The sequence below is a fragment of the Hetaerina americana genome, unplaced genomic scaffold (assembly GCF_022747635.1).
Source record: "Hetaerina americana unplaced genomic scaffold, ioHetAmer1.1.p SCAF_76, whole genome shotgun sequence".
NCBI lineage: Eukaryota > Metazoa > Arthropoda > Insecta > Odonata > Calopterygidae > Hetaerina > Hetaerina americana.
Window position 1 is genome coordinate 821,901 of NW_027287383.1, and position 26,149 is coordinate 848,049.

The window sequence follows — 26,149 nt, forward strand, 5'->3', positions numbered from 1 at the left end:
GCAGCTATTGGTATTGCACTTCGGTTTATTTGGCCTTGTAGCATATCCTCGGCTCCGTTTCTTTTTGGAATGCTGCCACTCCCCACCAGCGAGAATACATCTTGGAATACGAAGGTTTGGGGTGAGTAACTGCAGATGGTAACCAGACACTGCATAAATTCCATCCCATCGGAAATCCGTTAAAACTACGCCCACGTGTACACATTCCCCATGTTTGAACTTGATAATAACAGGGCCACAGTGGAAGTATCCATAATCAATGAAACCTAAGCTTTCTTCTGTCATGGTCGGGCAACCAGTTTGTACTGCTGGATATTGCTGCTGCTGAAACTGCTGGAAAACCAAGCAGGTTGAGCGGCTCATTATAAACGTCGCCTGTGAACTCGTTTCCTGTGTGTCTAAGCTGAACATGCTTACCTTTCGTATTCAAGCCATTGTAGTTTTCGATTTAACTTATTAATATTTTGTATTCGTTGATCTTTTCTGTGGCTAATGGTCACGGTCGGGTGAAGTACATGTGACGATTAGCTGTTGATTCAGAGCCGACGCCCGTCGAGACGTCTAAACATGTTATTATTCACGCCAGTGGATTGCATTGAATTGAGTATTACGCGGCTGGGTCGCTAACCCTACCCTGTAGCCAACGGGGTTTACCAGTTGACTAACGTGCCGGATTGCTCGTTGGTTGCGGGTTTGAAATTTCTGTGTTTAAGGATATTTGGTCACAAAAGCTTGACGATGCCCTTGCATACACTCAACTGCCCTTGCGCTGCAACTGCCCTATCTTTTACATTCCTTATATCGGAATTGTCTTAGGTTTCTGAGATCTGCATTTCCCGGCAGCCAACTTCGTTCGTGTATGTTACCCGACTATGACAGCTTGTTTCTCGAGTCTTATCTTCCGATTCGCTGGGAGCAGTTCCAGGCTCCTTTGGGGAACTTTACAGGCAGTGTCTTTATTGATTTTGTCTCGAACGATAGGAAGTATTTGGGTTTAGGACTGACCTCGATGTGCAGTGGGACGTATCTTTATTGAAGTGCGACACATATTAGTAATAGGAATAGGTGCGTGAGTCTACTCTTTGAATATTTAGGTGTACTACAGTTAACTGTCAATGCTTCCGTTGAGACTCAGGTCCCAAAGTATTATTCTCCTAACACTCCTTTGTCGAATACAGACAGATCCAGTTCCCTGTAAAAAACGCTCAATTGGATAAGGCTAATTATGTGACCGATTTTATACTAATAGCTTGATGCAAATTATTAGCCCACCGCCCTGTTGATATAACGGTTGTGGAAAACAGGTATTTCGAATAGAGTAGAAAATGAGGAAGAGAGGTAACTCCGTCGGCATGGGCTAGCTGAATTAAATTTAAATCATTCTAATTGAAAAACATGCTTACTATTTGTGTGTACATCTGTTCATCGTATGAGATCCAGAATCGATGGAACAAGGAAAAAGGCCCGTAAATACATACATACCAACGAATGTTGTACTGGACATCCAAATCTGGAGAAGAGCATAATTTAAATCACGCACTCCTTAGCTCGGAGTCGAAATCCATTGACCTGGGGCATTGTTAGCACTGAAATTGTCCAAGATATTCAGACGTTACGTTATTGTTCAAGAAAGATCAATCGAACATCGTAATTAATGGGCAGTTCAGTTTAGCTTGCTAGCTCACGTTAGTTATGCATGAAATATTCTAAATTCAGAAAATCTGGGCAAAGAGGTAACGCCATTTCCACCACGCCAATTATAGAATAATATACAGCGGCGGGGACGAGAGCCAACGAGGGGTTGCCATAGTATTAAATGAAGAGATGTGAAGAAGCGTAGTCAACACAGAACAAGTAACGGATAGAATATTACTTGTAGAGATAAAAGCAGAGCCGACGAACTCTGTTATTATTCAGGTATACATGCCACCGAGCAGCCACACGGAGGAAGAGGTCGATAGGATATGCGATCAGTTACAGGGCATAATTGCGTGTATTTCTGCAGGGAAACATCTGGTAGTGATGGGAGATTGGAATGCGACGGAGGTATGCATGGAAAATGCTAGGTGACTCAGAAAGGTATCAGCTAGATTTCATCCTGGTTGGACACAGGCTTAGGAACAGTGTGATAAATTCGCACAGCTTCCCGGGAGCGGATGCGGACTCTGACCACAATTTAGTTGTTATGAAATATAGCGTCCGTTTCATAAAGATAAGGCAGGGGCGGCGGGTTAGAAAATAGAATGTAGAAGCATTAAATGGATTGAAAAAGAAGGAGTACCAACAGGCTGTAGAGGAAACATTGGAGGATGGTATAGAGCTAACTACTATCGAAGAAAAACGGGAAAGTATCAAGAAAGGCTTGTGTGAAGCCGCAAAAACCCTTTTGGAACCGTTAACGCGAAAATCCCTGGGAAACCATGGATCACGGATGAGATGATTAGTAAAAGATGGATGAGAAGAGAAGATGGAAGAATGTAAACCCAGAGTTAGGCAAACTGGAGGACATAGAGTTAAGCAATAAATTGAGGCGGGCAACAAATAAAGCAAAATAAGCATGGTGGAAGACACAGTTTGGGGATATGGAAAGTTTGCAGAGGAAGGGTGAAATTGGTGCGCTGTACAGCAAAGTTAAATCTTTATCGGGAAGTAAGAAAGGAAGATCTATGCTAACAGTTAGAGATTAGGCGGGTAAGATAATAGTTGACACAGGAAAGATCCAAGAGAGATGGAAGGAATATACCTGTATAGAAGAACTCTATAGTAAGGATGATGGATATTGTGTTTTGTTAGGAATCACAAAATATTTATTTAGTAGCTGTGTCCATCCAAAAACCGACCTTAACCGGAAGATTACCTAATAATAAATAATGTATACTACCTTGATCAAAAAGTTCCCGGAATAACCACCGTGTGGCGCTCCCATCGTTCCGATTTGAGTTCTGTTTTTTTTTGTTAAATTGGTACATCTGTTGTTGATATTCCCTTTAAATCTTAGTGTCATAACTTGACATTTGCAAAAGTTACGTAGCCAAGAGTACATCTATCTCTGTGTGTGTTGGCGATTTTTTACAATTTCAGAAATGGATTTAAATTTGCAACAACGAACTTGTATTAAATTTTGCGTAAAAAACGGATTTAGTGGCGCACGGACGTTGGAAATGTTGGAAAAGTGTTTCGGCAACGATTCTCTAAAAAAACGGTCGTTTACCAGTGGCACGAGCGGTTCAGAAGTGGTCGTGAGTCAATCGAAGATGATGAACGCAGTGGCAGACCATCGACATCGAAAGTCGGTGAAAAAATTGATAAAGTAAAAGAAATGTTGGTCAATAACCGCAAATTAACCATCAGAGAAATAGCGGAGGACTTGAACATTGCCTATGGATCCGTCCAAGACATTGTGGTTAATGATTTGGGTTTCCGTCGCGTAGCAGCAAAGTTGGTGCCGAAAGACCTCAATTTCATGCAAAAAAGAGACCGTGTTGACGTCGCAAAAGACATGATTTGCGAGGCTGAATCCGATCCCACATTCATCAAAAGGATCATTACTGGAGACGAGACGTGGGTTTATGAGTACGACACGCAATCCAGACATCAGGCAAGTGAATGGCGTTCACCAAATGAGCCGAGACCAAAAAAACCACGTCGTTTTCAGTCAAAAAAGAAGGCAATGCTGACGGTTTTCATGGATTACAACGGTGTAGTGCATCATGAATTTTTGCCAGACAGTAAACAAAGAGTATTATTTGGGCGTTATGAGACGTTTGCGTGAAGCAATTCGCCGAAAGAGACCAGAAATGTGGGCAGAAAACTCGTGGATTTTGCACCATGATAACGCACCGTCGCACAGTGCTATCATTATTCGTAATTTTTTGACGAAAAATGCAACAAATACCATCCAACAGCCACCGAATTCACCTGATTTGGCTCCCTGTGACTTCTTTCTGTTCAATCGAGTTAAAAAACCATTACGGGGAACGCGTTTTAGCAGCCGAGAGGAAGTAATGGAAAAATCGCAGGAAGCACTGATGGACATACCGAAAACCGAATATAAAAAATGTTTCGAGGATTGGATCAAGCGCTGGCATAAGTGTGTTGCAGTCGATGGGGATTACTTTGAAGGGGACAATATAGATTTAGATGAATAAACTTGTATTTTTAATTTTCTGAATAAATTCCGGGAAATTTTTGATCAAGGTAGTATATTTATGTTTTAACTAATGGTTTACTAATAAAATTTCCGTGCCCTGGAGATCCGGAATATGGGGTTTCTCGGGGCGTCCTACGCGCCTATAACGGGTCTCTGTTTACAACGGTCCGAGGCCGACTTCAGTGCTGCAGGATTGCCCTGTGTTGACCGTCGGACTGGACTGAAGCCCGAGAGCTTAGACACCTTCCTCACTCTTCATCGTCTAATCAGCAAATAGACATCGGCAAATTCGATGTGCCCAAACACATAATAAACCTGGAATTTTCCTGATATAGTAAATATGTACATCTACGGTTATTAGTTATATCTGCATTTACACGCCATGATCGCGATTTATCCCTATTGATGTGTCTACAAAACTTCATTCGATGAAGAAAATCGCCAACACGTACTGGCTGGGCTGACGTACTATATTCGGCGGGGCGAGTTGGGCCGGATCGTGCAAAAGAGACCCGTAAAGTACTTGTGCAGAATTCTCTCGCAAGTGTACTATAAAATCGCTGAGTGGGGGTTAGTCGCACGCTTATTCTCAAACCGTGGCATTGCAGTGAGTTTGATGTCTTTTCTTCCATCCTATTGCATTGTTAAAGAGGATACTTTCTTTTAACTTTAGCCTGACATTTTGAAAATGTAGAAGTACATATATCAGGATTAACCGTGTTAAATACTGGAGGGGAAGATATTATCAGGAACCTCTTATTAATTATAATACACTACTGCTTATTTGTTTTTAATACTCAAGATGTTTGCAGTTTACTAGGAATCGCTTCACTTTTGCTCGCAAAGGTGCATTTTTATTATTAGTAATTGTGATAATAGCTCTAGTGGGTAAGTTTTACGTCTTTGGCTGAGTAGTGGGTTTTGAGGATTTTGAGTTCCATTTTGTCTTCCAAGCCAGTGCTGATCTCTTCCGATTTTTGCCCCCAGTTTTTATTGCTCCCAACATTCACGCACGTCCGTATCGAATGGTTGCGCTTCGTCTCCCTCTGTTTTTCTTTTTATCCATTCCTTATATTTTTCTATTCGGGATATTGCCATACCTACGTAAGTTTTTCATGGACATTGCCTGTACTTTATCACAAGAATTTTAGCTTGGGTTTTGCCTTCTTCTTATGTGTATAAATTTTCATCTTCAAAACTCTTCATCCATTTAATCTCAGTGTTGCCTCCGCATGGCACAATTTCCATCTTTCCTGTATTCGCTTTTCTGTTGGCGTAATTATCCCGTGTCGTAAGACATGTTATGCAAGGCGGTAATGCATTTATCTTCGGAACCATTCAAATTTTGGAGATGCAAGATAACACCTCACCGTCAGTAGTTAAGGTCCGTGGTTTTCTGGATTGCTTTCCGAAGCGGAATAGAGGGAGATGCCCTCATTAACTCCAGTTGAAATTGTCATGAGGTGTTGTCATGTAAACCTTCGCCTCGCGTATCGAATTGACCTTTGTTTTGAAGCCTGGTTCGTTGACTCCTGATTGACCATTGAGAGTCACGTTCCAATGTGTTTTCCTTCAAGGCTTGCATAATTTATTATTAGTAGTCTCTTCAGGCAAAATGTCTGCGAGATACTCCGTTTTACTACCGTACTCGTTTCGAATTCTGTGGTTCCTTACTATCTGGCGACAGTATAAATATTTTTCACGGCAGTTTTATATCATTGTTTCTGGTAATGTATTGTTTCTCAACCTATTATATTCATTAATTTACATTTTTCTTTATCCTGGGTTTATTTGACCTCTTTTTCATAGTTGCCCCGCCCCCGGGGCAATAGACTATAGCGCGTATAATATTCTGTTACGATATGATCTGTGCCCATAAGTGACCTAATAGAGTTTGAATCTTAAGTGCAATTTGTGAAAGATTAATAGTGTGCAACCCTTACATTTTAGCTGTGTCATTTGAAGTTTCTAAGGATGTAATCTGTTTTTATGAAAAATTTGGATTTTTTGCAATATTCGGAAGTTTGGTGTCGCTAATTGCATCCATAAACACGTCTCGGTAAGACTTGATCCGCAGGTATCATCTACACTCACCCACTATTCCACCCGCCACGGTCGCGTGGTGGGTGGTGTTATGGTACCAGCTTTTTCTTTATAAGCATGTACTTGTTCGTGAAAAATATCTTTTCCACGTTTTACGCCTACCTTTATTTACATCATTAGTGAGTGTCATAGAGTAAACCTTTCAATGTGATTTTTTAATTTGTAACATCTAGGTGTGGTTATGCTTGATTTTGCTACGATGTTTTTCCGTGCGACCGAAGAACAAGTACTTGAACATGTCATTGTGTCTATCTCTTGTATGTAAGGCTTGTGGTCTAATCACCCCATGTGCTGAGGGGTCTTAATAATTGCCTCGGTGTCACACTCGACCCATCTAAAAGTCTTATATTTAGCCCTATCTGTTCTCATCGTCATTTTATGGGCTCTGTCCGAATCCCTCCAAGATACTCGTAATTTTCACTATTTTCTCGTAGAAATGTTTAACTATTCCATCGAATTTTCTCTGAAATTTTTCCAGTTTCTTGATTAGGAAACTCTCCAATGGGTTCCCAAATTTACCGTTTATTCAATATGCGGCCTAATTATAGCCAAGTGACACTTCTATCTTACTTTTCCAGTATAATTTCCTTAAAAGCGTTAAGTGATAACTAGTTTGACGCTGACCTGCATATTATTTTGTTGGTGTATCTCATAGAAAGCTTGATGCTGAGTAGCACCTGAGTATTTGATCCGTCTGAGGTGTTTATTTCCACCATTTTATTCTGTTCGTTGTCTTCTTCCTCAGTTCTTTTTTCGGCTGTTGTGCATTTCTTTATGCTTAGTTCTAACCTTATTCCTTACACCACTTGGGTATCCGGTTTACTTTACCTCTGTTGTAAAGTGAGGAATGGCAGAATAGAACCTGCAGGCTGTATGTTAGCCAGAGAGACCAAGCTCTAGTACAACTCCCGAACAGTCTCAAGATGCCTCTGCCCCCAAAGATTGCGTGTACAGGGTTCGTCCGGAAAATAAGTGTACTGAGCTCAGGAAAAAAAATTTATTACACTTTTACATATCTTAAGCTAATATTCCTCAAAATAGGACCCTTGTGAGTCGATACACTTGTTCCAGCGGCATTCCCATTCCTGGAACGCTCCCGCGAAGGCATCATCGGGAACCTCTCGAAGACTCGTCGTCGACCTCTTCTCTGCCCTCCACGAACATCTTGTGCCACCGAAAGATCATGTTTCTGGACATGGCTGACTCCCCGTAAGCCTGGTTAATCATACCGACAGTTTCGGTAGACGATTTCCCAAGCTTTACCGCAAATTTGATGGAATAACGCTGCTTCGGCATCGCGTTCCGTGACGTGGGTCGAGCGTGGAGGTTCGCGTTAACGGAGCTCCTCACTACACCACAGCTCAGAGCCGACTGCCTTTTTCAGCGTCGCTTGCCAACATACCCCCCTCCAATCGCAGCCCGTCAGAGCGGTGCTGGGCGCGCCTGGAGCGGCGCGCCCAGCCCAGGAGTCAGTACACTTATTTTCCGGACGAACCCTGTATATCCGATTGTAGGATGCGCACATCTAGCAAACATGCAAACCTGGCGAATTCCTTGTTAATGTTTCTGGCCAAATTTAGCTCTACCCCGCCAATTATTTTATGGACATGCGAGCATTATACGTATATTTCAACCTCAGTTCTTTTCCTGCCTTCGTTCAGATCTCAGGTGTATATTTCACTTTGCAAGCGGCGTGTGGAATGGGATGCAAGGTGCTAACAGCCAGTAGTGTAACTGCTGATTATTATTTTATTTTCGGTAGTTCAAATTTTCATTTATGATAAGATTGTGATAGAGTGAATAATGTTTGGCTGGGTGGAAGGGGTAGGAAAAGGATTTGAGTGTTGGACGAAATGGAAGTATGTAGAATTGAAGGGTATATTGCAATGTCGGGTGTCAGGTTGTTTCGTTAGGAGAGGCAAGTAAATGTATCGTTACCCTGCCTTGTGTCCTTTCGAAAACTACCTTAAACGGTAGACTGCCTGGTAATAATGATAAAGAAGAGTGCTAATATACACATAATGTCATATTATATATACAAGCGTGCGTCATGTCATCGGTCTATTTAGTAGATGATGCCCCTTATCTTGTTGTGCTTTCGCCTACCAGTGTAATGCTGAGCCAGAGTTTTTCCCGCTGTTAGCGATGACCTCATATGATTCATATTTATCCTGCTGTGTGCAGTCTTTTTGTGTGACTCCCGGCTCATCGTTTCCAATGGTTGTGTGGCGCTTTCTACTGGTTCAAAAAGGTTTTTCAGGCAACGCAAGTTTTGCCCGATTCGAGTCCAAGATTAAGGATCCGACCATGGAATTCCCTTAAAGTAGGCTTTTAGATGCTAAATTAGATGCTAGCAAGTTCGTATATACTTGTAGTTTGATCTATCTTATTAACGGCAATGAACCATCTTCGGTCTTCGCTCTCTTCGTCCTCACATTTTAATGTGGCCATACTGGGGTGTGATGAGGGAAATTGTTAATGACTAGTTCATTGGCCTACCAGGTTTTTTTCGGTGAATTCATTTGTTCATGTTATGATGTTCTAGCCTTAATGCTGATAAATCTAACCCCGACTGATTTTCCGAAAGTTTTCAATATTGGAAACGGTCATTTTCTCATTGGTGCTGGTAAAATCTCTATGAAACTAATTTTTAGTATTAAGGAACGCTCGTAACGGCAAGGCTTCTTTTTGGAAACGCTGATGAGTGCACTATTCTTCTGTATTGAAATCTATTGTCGTCTTCAAGTTTCAGTCGTACGATCTCGAAAGGAAATATTGCCATTTTTGAAGATAAAGGTAATATAACTGTTGTTAATTTGTTTATAGTGATAATTCATTTAGATGTTAACACATTAAAGAGATGACCAAAATCAGTGGCATTAGCCCATCCATAGCCGATCCAACTCACTATGGATCGAGCCCGTGGCATTAGCCCATTGCTCTACCGCACTATTTTGCAACTTCGCGTAGTATATTATTATTTGGTGGTCTACCGTTTGACGTAGGTTTTGGGTGAACACAGACTGTACAGTGCACACCCTACATTCCTTAACTTCACCTAACAATACAACCTGACATTCCACTGTACAATAAGCTACTCCTCATGTCCACGCACATTCTATCTCACATCCTGTTCTATTCCTTTCGACCTGCTTATCCTTTTCCTCCCTCTGAATCTCTTGCCCAACCTCCTCGCCTCTATCACCGTTCTCAACAGTCCATCGCCAATCAAAATGCTGTGTGTCAATATTTCCTAACTTCTTTTGATTTCTTCCAACAATCCACCCTCCAAGCCCAACATGTCTAGTACTTCTTCGTTTCCATTCATTTTACTTCTTCCATCCATCTCCACACCTACAGCTCGAAAGCTTCTATAGTATGCCTATCATTTCATTTCAGCGATCATGCTTCCTTGCCATATAAAACTAAACTCCATACTGAAGTGTTCACTAGCCTTTTCTCAAGTTCTTTTTTTTCTCAGTGTCCCTTTCATCGATTCTGGCCTCCTCGTGAATGGGCCTTTTGTCTTATGTACTTCTTTTTGTTCCGTACAATTTAAACTACCTTGTTAGAAAACTTTTCCAAGATATGTGCACATGTCCAACTACTCCTGGTACATCTACTAGGTTTTTTAGGCCCTCCTATTTTAGCGTTTAGCTAAGATTCCCTATTTCTCGAAAGCATCAAAATTATATTATTCCATTGATTCCAATGGTCAAAGAGAAATGTTATCTTTCACTGGTTAGGACTCATTTAGAATATGGGATCCCCACGAAGTTGGATTGATTGCCGCATTGGATCGCGTGCAGCGGATAGGAGCTAGATTTGTAAAACATCATTATGATAAAATTAGTTTCGTATCCACAATATTAGAGGAGCTAGCCTGGGATTCACACACGGAGCGAAGGTTTAATTACAGATTAAATCTCTTCCATAAATTGAAGGATGTCTCTTTATCCGTGATTTAGAAAATGTATTATTACTACGGTAGGAGAGATAATGTTAATAAAATCACAGAAATTAAGTGTAGAACAGATAGATTTTAGATGTAATTTGTTCCACGAACGATAAGGGATCAGAATAACATTTCCGACCGCGTTAGGGCCATATTCGGGTCAAAATTAGTCTGGTATGTATTCACCCCTTAACGCACACCCTTGCGGTGCCTTGTAGGGTACTGAAATATAAAATATTCCCAAACCATACGTATTTCACCTGAGTTTCTAAACCGCTCGTGAATGACTTAGTTGTATTAGTTACTTTAGTGCACTGCAAGCCACCGCAAGGATGTGTGGCAGGGGGTGAATGCACATCAGACTAATTTTGATCCAAATGTAATTTGCCGCGGTCGGACTAAGTTATACTGATCCCTTATCGTTCGTGTGAAAAATGACATCTGAAAGCTCTGTTCTGACTAGCGAATGAAACCTAACTAATTCTGACTTTCATTTTTAACTCAGTGTGGTCCATGCCTGTTTCCTATTTTCTCCACGGTTGCGTGGAAATGCACGCGCGGAATGGACATCCATGTTGTACTCCTTTTCCTAACACAATCCATCCCGACTCCTTATTCCCCATATGTACGATAACAATCTGACACCTTATGGATTGCATATGAGTGGCCTATTCCTCAGCACTATTTTAATGAGAGCTTATTGCTTTATTCTGTCGTGTACGAACGGATAGCGTTCATGTTCTATTTACAATCGAATTAAATGCATGAAGCTAATGTAGGAATACAGCAAAAAACATCTTATATTTATCAACATTGAACAGGACCCCGGCAAAACATTTTAAAATGTCTTTTGCGTGTATTGAAAAAATGGATGATAGTCAAGAGAATGCTCCTAGGGGATAGTTCCAGTTGAGGGGTTTGTGAATTTGAGAAAGTAAGCAAAAGTGAAGCTTTGCCCGTCATGGTTGTTGAAACGTGCCATGTCGGGGAAACTTATCTCTCTGCAACGTTTGACACTCATAAGTTATTAATCGGCCACAAATTTTATTGTAATAATTTAGTGTGCAGAATATACATGTCCGTTTCATTTGCTTTTCTTCAAGTTATCGATTCCCTCTTTGGTTCTGTACAAAATCGTTGCCAGGCGCTGAGACGTGCCCCTTATTTAAATTGTGCCGAGCCCAATATGGAATGTATAATGTTTTCCAACATTTGCTATGTGGGAATGGCGTATCCAACTGGTATTCATTCTGACGATTTAGGTAAAGATGGGAGGAAAGACTCATTATTGCTATCTCAGCATTTGGTTTTCCCTAGCCCCCCTCGAATCCATCTGTTGTCAGAAAATCAGAAATTTGCATTCCGAATGCCAATTAAGAGTGAGCAGTTAGCGGGGTTTAAGGTTCATCCTGTCTTCGATAATCACTGATTGATCGTAGCTCGTCGTGCGCCCGAGTAAAATGCTTGTTGCATCACTTTCCGGGACGTGCGCAATGTTCTGACGAGATTTCCGCTGTCTTCCAGCTCGACAGTTAGCTACAATTTTGTGTTGTAGGTTAGCATAGAATCATGACTTCTTAGAGATAATTTTTTTCTGTTTCTATCTCTGTGCTGTGTAAGAGTATTGATTTTGGGACGTGTCGTCATACGTTGAGACATTTACAAAGCTGTTTTCGTGAAGCGGCTGTACTCACCATCGCGTGCTCTCGCTGCATGCCTAGCTCTTATTTTTTTTCTTTTTCTCCGAATGCGTATCTCTCGACAGTCTACCGACGTTACCATTCTTGCCGTCGTGGGTTTTCTAACCCATCAGTTGGCCCGGGTTCATTTTCTGACCCAGGGTTGTTCTTAGGAAAATAATAATACAGTTTTGTGACCCGTTAAGTATGAATGACATCGTGGTAAAGTGCCAAGGGTCCCTCGCCCACGTATAAATCGGAGGTTCTTGTCGTAAACTTACAGAATATGTCAGAAACAGTGCGCGTCCCACGTAGCTTCGTCGATTATAATGCTGAGACCACTGTTTCCCGCGAGCTCGATAGTCGACTATTCCTACAGAGCGACGAGGTCGGGTTCCTCCCCCCTTCTACCCACCAATCCGCCTCTCGGGTACACAGTTCCGAAAATCACCAGGCGCGACTAATGCCGCCTTCTCTGTGCGCTCGACGGCTAGCGTTCGAGGCTATCGTTCTCGGCGCAGGATTTTACACTGTTGCCGGATGGACTCTCTCGCGTAATATTTCGCGCCACCAACCACACGTTCTTGTAACTATACATCTCGACGATTCAGTCACTCTGGTGCCACCTGAAAGATAGGTTACTTTGGCGGTGTATAGTGATTCGACGTGTTAGAGCAGTGTCAGAATCAGTAGAAAATTCGTGGAGAGGCTGTTTTGTCGTCCGCAGATGTATGTGAGTATGCCATAATGGGAACTCGTCATATGTTGTGATAATGACGTAGTGTCCACAGGTCTCGGCTAAGATCTAGTTGTGAACGTTGTTTGCAGCGCATAATTAACAACTTGTTGACTTTCTTCTCTTTTCACCCATTTATATCAATTGTGGGACAGTGACAACTGTAATTTGTTTTAGAATTATTGTTTCACGACTAGAGATATATCATGCGTTTACTCTTATAGGATCTTCCTGTAGAGTCCTTAGAAGACTCGTATAGAATCTTCCTGTAGAATCAATTTAAAGTTCACAGATCAAAGGCCAAGCTCGAATAGGTCATTATACTCCTCAAGGTCATGGGGTATATTGAAATTTTGTTATGAGCATAGTTTTTCCCAACATGATTCACATAATTTCCTGACACTCCAGTCAATATTTTGATGAAATGAGAACCTTAACCCCTCTAAACGTGCCAGCTTTTTGAATGTGAATATTTGATTTTGTCATTGATTTCAGCCGACAATGTGACGGGTTAGGGTCGACATGGTTGATAATTAAATCCTCCAATGGCATTTGAGTTCCATGTCACTGCTATTGTTTGCCTTACCATCTATCGAAACGACACAATAAGGAAGCCTGATTACCAAACTATCAATTTTTAAGTTGTTTTCCCTTTTATGACATTTTCCCTTGGATTTGCCCGTCTGATAGTTCTGCGGAAGGTTTGTTGCGCTCCTGTACACATTATCTTGTAGGTATCCCTGGCTATTCATGATTCAAGACTTCAAGGGCAGTAGTGTTCTGTACCTTTTAGCATTGTATATTTGCTTCTCTGGGCCATTCATATTTCTCCCGTTAGAAAAATAATCTGATGTCCTCATCTATTTCTCGTCCCTGGTCACTGGTACTCGTTTTCTGCACAGTGATTGGAGCGCATGCGTCGGGAAAACATCTAACGATAATCAATCGATTGTTTGGTTTCTGGCGGTTGATTTCCCCTCAAAGACATTTTCGCTGTACATGTTTAAGGGCTTAATCCAGTTGACTGTCAACGAGAACTCTCGGGAAAATTTTGAGAATTGAGTATTTCCGTGTTCCTTCATAGCATATTGTCGGAAAATGTGGACATTCATAAAAGCCATGTTGGAACTGGCTAATATCGGTTAACTCTTACTTGTCAATGTATGTACGAAATTTTATCTACGCTACTGACTTCTGCTTTCCTCGCAAGAACTCTTACTCTCTATGATATTTGACAGTTATTTGTATTGTGGAAATGGAAGAATTTGTTCGATCACAATATCAAATGTGTTCATTTTACGTAAAACAAAAAGTCCATCTTTGCGGCACTTAAAATGGGAAGATATATTATCGCGTGGCAGTTACGAGCAATTTCTGTATTACGTAACATGTGGAACAAATATTTCAAATCCTTTAACTCCCTCTAACCATTTTGATCCATTTCATTTCTATGGACCATAATCCTTGCTGTTTTATGATGAGTGTTGTGATAATTAATGCGAAACGTGTATAATATGATTCACGCATGAACATGTTTGTGGCTGCTAAAACGTGGGTTTCCAAGATAGGCTGTATAGGCGATTTGGTTCAGTTATTTAGAAGTATTGTCGCTTTTTATTGGAATAACGCGCCGCAGTGACTGGCAATTGACCGATGAGCCTATGTCGTTTCTTCCCTGGCGACAATTTGTGTCGGCGCCCGTTATTTCAGCCGTGCCATCTCGGTTAAATTAGACTTACGAACGGCAACGTGTGGAACGCACGTGTATAGAAAGTAACCAATCATTTCTATGAACCTAAGTCGAAGCTGGGCGGTTTCGTTATACAATGTCAAAACTTTGTGTGTTATTTGTTATCGAGTAATCGCACCTCGGTTTCGTTCACTCAAAACGCTCGCGAAGGGAACACGTTGCCTTCGGCTTAACTGGGCGGTTTTATGGCTTACACTTACTGACCGTCATTCCTTCATCGTTTTATATATATATATACATACACATATACCGGTTAAGGAAATTTTTGCACTTGTGATCTGCGTAATTCCGCCTTCCCCGCCTCTACTGTGTTCGTCTTTTATATGTGATCCTATCCCTTTTCCTTATATCTTCATTTACGTCGCGAGTTAATGTTGAGACTTTTTTTTCGCCCGCCACCCACGCCTTGCCAATGACAAATGCTATTTCCTGTAAATATTTACTAATCGATATTAAGTTTTTTTATGATAGGCTCGAAAGTCATTCATGGGTGATTGGTCAACTTTTTACTCCTTCAGTTTGGTTCGATATTGATTCAATTTTTGTAAATGTTTGGAAGTCTACTTTTTCGTGAAATTCCACTGGCTCATAGCCAGTGTGTTGTCATAATCAACTTTTAAATGGATCGCGTATTTTTGTGTGTATTTTCCATTGTGTAGAACGCAGCAGCATTTAGTTTCACTCGAATTGAAATCTCACGCGCCAGATGGGGCAGTACCAATGTTTCCTTTTTCCTGAAGATTTGTTAAATATCTTGTGTTAAGTTGTACTTTCATTCGATCAACTTGGCACTTGGACAGAATCTGTTGTTCGCCGAAGTGCTCCTTTGCCAGCTGAACTATCCTGTGAGATGCAATCTCGCCGGCCGCGTGACTTGCGCGAGACCCGTTTCGTAATGTATTGATACAAAGCGTACCGTCGCGCTACCTCTTACTGAGTTTCGGAACTGAATTCATGCCGTGCACGATATTATCTCGTACGTTCACTGCAAATGGCTGATTTGTGGTTAGAAACCTTGAAAATAGTTAATTAACTCCCCTTTATTTTCGTAATCTTGGTTTACCGGTTGATCATCATGGAGTGTGTGTGATATTAAATCACGGGCGGATGTAAGAACTTATATAATGTAATAATTTATTAGCCTCTCCACTGTCTGCTTTTCTTTGCTCTGCTATACTTACATTAGGGAATTAGGCGCCTAAACAGTTTTCAGCAAACAACTTACTACAAGGCACGATAAGGGAGCAGAATAACGTTATACAACCGCGCATAGGGGAAATATTTTGCGTCAAAGGTAGTCTGGTGTGTATTCACACCCTGCCACACACCGTAGCAGTGATCATGTAAGAATGAATGAACGCCTCGCGCCCTTTCCTACGCTATTAATGGCCAACGAAACTCGCTCTCGGCTCCTGCGAGTTAAGTGGCCTTAATTACGGAGGTTGATGGGCGAAGTATCTTCTCCAGGTTGCGGCTGTCATTAAGAATATCGCATCTAGAAATGTCGCTTTTTGTAATTCATGGTTTAGTAATCTTAGATTAAGTGTAGTTAGTACCTCACAGAGTTGTGTTGGAAAAAATACGGATAAACCATTTTATTCCGTGAATGTTACTAACGCATTTCCTTCAAATATTATTTGGTGGTTTAAGTTTAAAATTTATGTTGGATTGTTTTATTCTTTTTTCATGCAATATCCCGGTTTTTCTTATGCCTAAGGATGCTGATAATTGCAGGGGCAGGTTTTTAAATAATGTTTAGTTAATATTTGAGTATCCTGAAAGCCATCACTTGGATGTGTGGCAGGGGGTGAATACACACCAGTTTTGTCTCTTTGAGATAGATGCGTTGGTTAGTTGTTGTTTCTGTGAGTTTTATATAAATAACTGGTGCCCTCAGATCAGAAATTCGGCCATCCTATTGTTGATCAGGTTAAATAGGCCGATAAGCGTTCACTCAGGCGTATTCAATGCATATGGAACAAATTTGTACTAGAGTGTTATTTTGTTTATATATACCCTGCAAGCCACCGCCAGGGTGTATGGCAGGGGGTGATTACACTCCAGAATAATTTTACCTGAATATGACCTTATTATGATCCCCTATCGTTCGTAGAAAAAATTGCATCTTAAATCTATCTGCTCTACGCTTAAATCTCTGTAATTTTATTAGCATTATCTCTCCTCCCGTCGTACTATGGGGGTAATAATACCTTTTCGACGTCACTGCTAAAGAGATCTTCCAATTGATGCAAGAGCTTCCAGCTGCAATTTAACCTACACTCCGTGAAGGGTTCACAGCCTAGCTCCTCCAGTAATTTTGATATGCTTCTAAGCTTATCATTCAACGTTTAAGAAATAAAGCTCCTATACGCTGCACACGATCCAATGCTGAAGTCAATCAAACTTCATGGAGAACCCATATACTTGAATCATACTGTATTCTGAATGAGGCCTAACCGACAACATTTAACAATTCTCTTTGACCTTTTCATCACATTTACTTAATACTCTTCTATTAATCCCTAATGTTTCGTTAGCTTGTCCACATATTCCCTTTATGTTTTACCCAGGAAAGATCGTGAGAGAGTGTAACACCTAGGTATTTAATTGAAAATGGAGTCTACACATACAATTCGGTGTTCCCAATGCAGTGGGCGTTGGGGGGGGGGGGGAATTGCTTTTTTCTAAAAACTTTATCACTACGCACTTTTTTAAGTTAAATTCTAATTGCCAAGTGTCCCACCAGCGTTGTATAACATGAAGGTCATCTGACAAAGCTGCTGTGTCCTCAGGACAATAGATATCACGGTGAACCACTGCCTAGTCCACAAATAAACGTCTCTTACTAGTGACTACGGAGTCAATGTTATTAATGTAAATTAGGAATAAAAGAGTTTTGTTGCACTTACCTGGGGAACACCTGAAGTGACTTAACTGCATTTGAGCAAACTTTATATCTGAATACTCTTCATACATGACCATTCAAAAAGTATTTAATCCAGTGCTTTTTGTGTATGCCAAATGATCCTAGCTTTGTGAGTACAGTGAGGTACTTTGTCAAAGGCTCTCTGAAAATCTAGAAAAATGGCGTCCACTGGAACATTGCTATCTCCCAAAATAAGGATATCATGAACAAAAAGAGCAAGTTGTGTCTCGCAGGATCTACCTTTTCGGAAACCGCGCTGATTTTTCATCAATAGCTGAAGATTATCGAGGTGTCTCACGATCGACGTAGCAACTCTATGTTCCATAACCTTGCACGAAATGGATGTGAGGGAACTAGGCCTGTAATTATTCTTCTTCCACGAGTCTGCGCCCGGATAGGTATTGTGTTGGGTTATTTACCTCAATCGCGTGTTTTACCTCGGACAAATGAACAGACCCCGTGAAATCAGTCAGACAGGGTTTTGATGAAGAATGTTGGCCGCCGCTCATATTATACCCCTGGAGCTCTCGACTGGTGTGGTTCGTTGTTGTAGTTCTAACGCAGCACAACATCTACAACAAATTCATATGTACGAGCTGGTAGCATATTCAACGGAAGATATGTAACTTGTGAGTGTGTGCCATTTCTGTTTTATAAAATGAGTTGGGCTTAAATACGCAAAAAACCTTGAACTAAATTAACCATTAGTTAACAAGTTACCCCTTCAGTTAGGAACAAAGAGGAGCGTCCTTTTGGAGAGTCAGTGGTGGGAATCACTGGTATCATGAGACTATATGGACGATTCCAAATATTAAATAAATGCAAAACATTTGACTTCAACTTTGACTTAAAAGAAATAATTTTAGGCCCCCATTACCTTAGTAGGCGAGACCACTACGATGATATGAGAAATTGGAACCGGCGATCAAAGGAACTATTTGCCATTGGCTCAGTTGCCAATGGCAAAAGACTAATTGCCATTAGGCAGGAATTTCAGTAATAATGATCTCGTACAGCAATTATAGCATAACCATATAATACTATAGAATTCCAGCTACCATCTGTTTCCTACCAGTGCTGTATTGCCTCTATTGACTTTTTTCTGACAACCCATGCCACACGTCGTCCTGGTCCCTTTCAAGCTACAATGATCATGCAATTCCTTGCTATTATGTCTTTTATGTTGAAAAAATACCATTTGGATAATTTTCAGATCAAATACGATGAGTTCTGTGTTGCTACTGCTGAACACAAAAGATGAAAATTGTGAGTGGTTATGGTAACGTATTACTTGTACAGGCCGTTCTTTGGTAATGATGGTAGACGCTTGCGAAGCAACCGAATGCTAATCGTCCAAAATCCGCTTTTCGTGGCATTTATAGGGTTAATTTAAGCATTAATTGGTTACTCTTTAAGAAAGTGACTCATTCCTATGGCCAGGCAAAACTTTGAAAGCAATCAAAGATTAGATGACGAATGAGTCTTAATGAAAAGTGCCCACGAACTTCTTCCCTCGTTGGCGAAAATGCCAATATTTGCTTCTCTGGTACCCGAAATATTTTAAAGACGTGCTACGGGATTCCGGTGATGAGAAATATGCGTAAGGCATATGTGGCTCAGTGATTGTGTTGAAACTAAAGATATCGTCTGGGACGCTTGTCCCACTCTCAAATTATTGTGAACGGGCAATGCAATACCACAGGTCATTCCCATTATGCATAGTTCGAAAGAGAACTGGCAACAATGTGTGCTGTCTCGCTTCATCGATTATTGAAAGTGTACAAGGATGTATCCTATTGTCATTGCTGATTTCCGAAACATTTTGTTGCGGTAAACACCGCTATGAGGTGCCGAGACAGACCACGCCTTCCGCCATTTTGATAAAGCTACAGGCCAGAAGTCAGTGGAGCTGTTATTGGGGAGCTTCCCCTCCCTTAAATAATGACGTCATAGAAGCAGTTACATTATAGTGCGCATGCGCAGTTGTTCAGGCAATCATACATAGAAAACGGGTTGCATGCAGCTACTTCGTTCGCTGTTATTTTTCTTCGTTGGGAACGTGTTGGTGCCTCTGCAGTATGTTAATCTTAGACAATTGGGAATGCAATCACATCATCTCATAAATGGAGCATTATGAGTTCTGTAGTAATGTTTGTTTAGTGCGGGTCAATGTGTATGCAGGTTTAAACAATTGTGCCACGAGTGTTAACGATAATATGTTACAGTGATGAACTAGTCTTAAGAGCTATGTAAAAAAGTGAAATAGAAATTATATTCTCTGTGGAAAATTTCGCAATGTTTAATAATTAAAGTTTTGTTAAGAGTAGTTTTGATAATGTTCTTAGGAATCACGAGTAATACTGTCAAATTTGTGTGACATATAATACTGATTTTTGCATTTGTATACTATTTCTCTCAATTAAAGAGGATGTTCTGATTGGAAGTAGGAGTATTATGTAAAAGGGTTGGTATCATAAAGACTGCAAAAATCTTAGGTTAATACTTATCTGAAAGAAAATAATGTACATTTATGCAAATTATATTTTTATGAACTCACTTAGTGTTATAATATTGCAGGCCTTAAATTGTTAAACTCTTGTGCACAAATTATTCCTATGTCAATTTTTACTAAGTGTTTGTAACTTTTTTCCAGGTTACACTTTTACTTCTCCTGACCGAGTCATTCATTACTTCAGCAACTTCACATAGCGGGACTCCCTTTTAATTCAGCTTAGCTCCAACTGTATTATAACTTCCCAATATGTTGGGATTAAGAAAACAGAAGTCTCTATTAAAATAATAATTTATATTATCATCAGGAATGGGGGTTTTTAATTATATATGAAGGTGTGCACTTTGTTGTTTAAGTGGAGTGTTTTGCCCTTTCCTTATTGCTGGGTGTTGAAGGCATTAATGACTTGATTATATTAACAATATTAGACCAAATGATTTTTAAACTAATTCATGTGTTTAATTGACATAACCTGAAGATTCTGCATGGTGGGTTATTGGTTATGCATATACATTCAGTAACCCTCCCTGGTTTTAGCACTAGATCCATCCATTTACAAGGTTAGGGATATTAGACTTATCCTCATTTCCACCAGTTTGGCTTCAGGACTCTGGCATTGAGTAACACCTAGTGAGCCACGGCTTCGAAATAGGGAACGCATTAGTCACATATTGGCTGTGGAGACGCCTCCATCCTTTGGTGGAGGAGGAGGACGACTTCCAGCGAAGTAGATGCTACTTGCCCTCCACAACTGCCATGAAATTTACTGAGGTAGATATGCAGGATGTACAAAGCCAGTCTTCCCTAAAAGTACAGTCTAGTGATAATGGAACACCAGATCGTGGTAATAGGAGGACTCGGCCTTTAGACTCTATAAACAAAAATAACAGTGCCAAGGCCACCCCGGAGGTGATAAATCTTGATGAGGAGGACTCTCCCAAGCCAAATGAAGAAGTTCCATTGCCTATCAATGGAGTGACAACTGTTAGGAAAGTGTCACTGCCTTGGCCGAGGAATATTAACTTGAATACTGTTGACAAAAAGTCTAGTGAATCAAGTGTAGAAAGTACTTCAGCGGAGTATCCTACTTCAGAGAGGGGCAGTATTCCATCAAACAAGTTGTCAGACCCTGTGGAAGCTGATGAAGCCTTGAGCAACCAATCTATTGAAGGTAAGTAATGATAAGGCACATATATCAATATTCCCTTGAACTAATATTAGATACTGTCCTAATATATCAGTACCTAAATGTCTTTTATCCAATTGTTATTACTTTAATTTTTTTCTGCATGCTTTACTGTTTCATTTTTAAAGCTTAAAATTATTAAAAGAGGCACCTTAGCTGTGACTCATCATCTAATATCCAATCATCAATATTGTAAATAGTCATCTATTGGGAGATGGAACTGTAGTAGAGACATTGACTCAAATAAGAATATTGTTGATTGACTGTATAACTACTGTATGTTTTGGCATAAATGATATATGTTTGGGTTCATTGAAACTACTTGTACGTTTCTGTATTTGCATGATCCCATATGGAAAGAATTGTATTTATATGTTGATTTAGGCTTTTATCACATGTTGCTGCATTTGTCTATGATAAAAAGTTACCTAATAATGAAGCAAACCTGATCTTAGCAATTTGCCTCTCTTCTGTCTGTAATTACATCATCATGTGTAGTCAGGTAGATGCCCAAGGCTCTTGTCCGGAAAAGGCACTATGTGAACAACAACATACTTAAGCATCTGTGTTGGTATTAGTGACCAAGTGTATCTGGATAGTCAACACATTCTGGTACCTAAATTTTGGAGGTTTTCATTTTTTGTATTGTTCATTAAATTCTATTTTTTGTGGATAGTTCATTATACTTAAACTATGTTAATTAGTGCAGTACTGAAATATAACCTAGTGCATAGATAGATCATTACATGTCAAGCCATTTCACCACAAATTAGGGGCCGTTTGAGATAAAATGCCATTGAATATAAGCATTAGTTGCGTGAAAGTTTCCATCAATCAATGGACTTTTCATGATATACCAACAATCGCGTCAACTTGATGTTATAAATTTACCCTTGCCGATATCGATTTTCCGGACAGTGAGTGATTATACTCTTCCACCCGGCTCCCCTGGATATGCCGAAAGTACTTGGACCCGTTTTCGAGAAAGGATCGTGAGCTGGGAGTGGGGTGTGACCTTCGAATGTTGTGCGACGTGGCAACGTGGCGGCTCCTCTTCGTATGACGTGGTTGGGCGTTCAGTTTAGCTCAGGTTTCTTGAGTTTACACAGTACAGTTGAGCACTTAGGACAGTAGTGCTTTGCTAGCAAATGGTTTCTCTAAGTTTTTGGATTCTTCGTTGAATGGAAGAGAGATTCTCTGGAACGTAATTTGCTTTCGAGAAATTACTCAAGGAGGCCATATTCTTTGAATTGATTTGAATATACGGAGCTAGCAAATAAACGTTTGCTGTATTTTGATATTTAAATGCTTGGAAATTGAATGAGCTCGGCTATCGAGTTGGACGTTTCGTATTCGCGTCATATGCTTCAGAACCAGTGTAGTCTTTGACGTGTGGCGTAAGAAATCGATTTACTTGCGTCAAACATCCCTTATCCTTTTTTGATGATCGCTACCTACATCCAGTTCTTAAGGGAAGCATAATTTTTGTAATAATGGGTAAGCAATCGTTTGATCACGTAATGAATTCGTTTTTCTAATCGTTAACAATTTCATCATGTTTTTCCATGCAAATGTTACCTTTGTGAGGAATTAACTCGAACAGTTGTGTTGCAGTGCACTGTATTGAATTGTTTTCCCTTATAAAACAGAGCTTACGCCCTTCATGCTTCAAGAGGATTTACTCCGAAAACGTGACGAAGGAAGTTGAAGGCGATCGCTGTTGAATGATTTTCTAATAGTATAGCTTTTCCACTATATAACATTGCTGTTAGCCGGTTTATCCATCTCAGAAACGCCAGCAGGTAAATGGAAAGCATCACTATATTTCCATATATTAACTCATGTCAGGTTAAGGAAACCACTCGAAAAATTTGTACACTTAAGACATTGAAACACCTGACAGGGAGGAAAGGAATACTCCCCCAGATATTATGCTTCAAAATATATATTGCGACGCGAATTGATGTGTATTGTGGCGAAAATCCCTATTGTATCATCATAAAGGTCGGAAAAATGTGCCCTTCTCATGTGACTCGTCGCATCCCGTTTTACTCTTCCTAGGGCAATATTAGCGTAAGCTCCACATCCAAGAACTTGGTGATGAGAATGTCGTCCTTCTTATTTGACCATACTACCTTGATCAAAAAGTTCCCGGAATAACCACCGTGTGGCGCTCCCATCGTTCCGATTTGAGTTCTGTTTTTTTTTGTTAAATTGGTACATCTGTTGTTGATATTCCCTTTAAATCTTAGTGTCATAACTTGACATTTGCAAAAGTTACGTAGCCAAGAGTACATCTATCTCTGTGTGTGTTGGCGATTTTTTACAATTTCAGAAATGGATTTAAATTTGCAACAACGAACTTGTATTAAATTTTGCGTAAAAAACGGATTTAGTGGCGCACGGACGTTGGAAATGTTGGAAAAGTGTTTCGGCAACGATTCTCTAAAAAAACGGTCGTTTACCAGTGGCACGAGCGGTTCAGAAGTGGTCGTGAGTCAATCGAAGATGATGAACGCAGTGGCAGACCATCGACATCGAAAGTCGGTGAAAAAATTGATAAAGTAAAAGAAATGTTGGTCAATAACCGCAAATTAACCATCAGAGAAATAGCGGAGGACTTGAACATTGCCTATGGATCCGTCCAAGACATTGTGGTTAATGATTTGGGTTTCCGTCGCGTAGCAGCAAAGTTGGTGCCGAAAGACCTCAATTTCATGCAAAAAAGAGACCGTGTTGACGTCGCAAAAGACATGATTTGCGAGGCTGAATCCGATCCCACATTCATCAAAAGGATCATTACTGGAGACGAGACGTGGGTTTATGAGTACGACACGCAATCCAGACATCAGGCAAGTGAATGGCGTTCACCAAATGAGCCGAGACCAAAAAAACCACGTCGTTTTCAGTCAAAAAAGAAGGCAATGCTGACGGTTTTCATGGTTTACATCGGTGTAGTGCATCATGAATTTTTGCCAGAAGGCCAGACAGTAAACAAAGAGTATTATTTGGGCGTTATGAGACGTTTGCGTGAAGCAATTCGCCGAAAGAGACCAGAAATGTGGGCAGAAAACTCGTGGATTTTGCGCCATGATAACGCACCGTCGCACAGTGCTATCATTATTCGTAATTTTTTGACGAACAATGCAACAAATACCATCCAACAGCCACCGAATTCACCTGATTTGGCTCCCTGTGACTTCTTTCTGTTCAATCGAGTTAAAAAACCATTACGGGGAACGCGTTTTAGCAGCCGAGAGGAAGTAATGGAAAAATCGCAGGAAGCACTGATGGACATACCGAAAACCGACCGTAACTTTTGCAAATGTCAAGTTATGACACTAAGATTTAAAGGGAATATCAACAACAGATGTACCAATTTAACAAAAAAAAACAGAACTCAAATCGGAACGATGGGAGCGCCACACGGTGGTTATTCCGGGAACTTTTTGATCAAGGTAGTATAATATCCCTCTTCTGTTGTGTCATCCACCTCTGAAGCATGTGTTGTTCGCTTTTTAATATTCATTGTTGTATAACAGAGCTCCACCCCGAGAAGCTTCGATAATTTACCATCACTATGGTTCTTGTCTTTTCCCGAATTGATTAATTTCTTCTCTCGGGGACACTTATATTGAGGGGAGTAAGACACAGTGGTAGGATGTGCAAGAAATTTTCTAATTAGTACATTTACATTATCACACCGTCCGACCTTAGAGTCATCATTTTTTAGCCGTCTCAAATTCTACACATTTTGTCATCGGTGCTGTTCAACTTATATGTAGAGGAAATGATTAAAGAGGCATGGGAAGATCTGGAGTTAAGATTTAAAGCCAACGGGGAGTTCGTAAAATCAGTTAGGTTTGCTGATAACCAAGCTTCAGTTTGTCAGTCAGCGAAGGGATTGCAAGCCTAGCTGAATGAATTGGAAATTCAGGGCAGGGCGTATTGATCGGTGGTGGGATGTTGAAGAATGTAATAGAGGGGAGAATGTTAGGCAAACAAGGAAAGGGCATGAAATGGATTGGGATGTTGGACGGGTTGAAGAGAGGAAGGAAGTACAAAGAGATGAAGAAGGACTTGATGTACTGTAGGTTGCTGGATTTTGTTTTGTAAGGAGTCACTAAATATTTATTTGTTGGTTGTGTCCATCCAAAACCTACCTTAACCGGTAGATCACTTAATAATAATATCCCGATTTCTACCATTATGACCTTTTCATTGGTCCGCATTGATTTTTATGAATCAATTCCAATGTTCTCATTGCTCTACCATCGTACACGTCTAGACGGCAATCTACTAGATTACCTTTGATGCAAGGTATATCATTTGCTCCCAAATATTAACACTATAATCATGTAATTTTTCAGCGCATTCACAGATTTGAAATTTGGTGACCATGACTGTGGTGCATATCTCAAGGGATGCGTCACTATTTCTTCGGTATGCCCTCTTACGGGCTTGTTCGAGGACACTTCAGGACTACTAGTATAGACCGTTGAATGCCCCAGCTTGTCTTCAGATGCGACTCGTACAATAATATTTTTGGAAAGGGCTCTTCGATTAAATCTTATTGTCCTAATACTACCCGCCATTGAAGGGGCAACAGCTTGTTAGATAAATCAGGTGCAAGGATATTAGGCTCGTGATTTTTTCTTTCTTTGCAATGTCTTGATGCTGCATCATTGTTTCGTGAGTTTGATATTCTTTGCTTTACCTCTACGATCACAAAGGATTTGGGGAAGTCTATTCGTAAGATGGAGGTTTAGTGTGACGTGTCGAAGTGATTTGGGTGGCGGTGGTTTCGGACTGCCATGCCTGGAAATTCCGTAATCGCGAATTACGTCTTCAGCGCGTAGGTTTTCTTACCTTTCTGTTGCGCAGATCGTCGATATGGCTTGCGTTAAAGTGAAGTCGCTGCTTTATTGTTTTGTAAATTAGTTTTTTCTTGTGCCCCGTACAATGACGTGATTAACCTCACTTGTGTAATCTGTGGCTCCGACGAAGTTATCCATGGTCGCCTGTCGAGCCGTTTTCGATGTTGACTGTTGAGTTTTTGTGGCGTCTTATAATGGAACGTATCTGAAGAATAAACATGCATTACATACAAGAATGATCATATACTTTCTGCTTCCTGAAGGAATAAAGGCGT

General features: G+C 40.5%; 1 protein-coding gene across 6 annotated transcripts in view; it reads left to right on the plus strand.

Annotated features, from left to right (window-relative positions):
• The window catches only part of LOC139697420 (activating transcription factor 7-interacting protein 1-like), a 78,708-nt gene that overhangs the window by 8,667 nt on the left and 43,892 nt on the right, over window positions 1-26,149 (plus strand). For 3 of the 6 annotated variants that reach the window (XM_071596115.1, XM_071596120.1, XM_071596119.1), the window contains exon 2: window positions 19,953-20,982. In XM_071596115.1, coding sequence (XP_071452216.1) covers window positions 20,568-20,982 — 415 coding nt within the window. In that variant the 5' untranslated portion in view covers window positions 19,953-20,567. Of the gene's footprint in view, window positions 1-12,513; window positions 12,621-15,440; window positions 15,483-19,726; window positions 19,764-19,952; window positions 20,983-26,149 lie in introns of those variants that run through there. The other 3 variants (XM_071596116.1, XM_071596117.1, XM_071596118.1) reach the window with 3 other exon arrangements.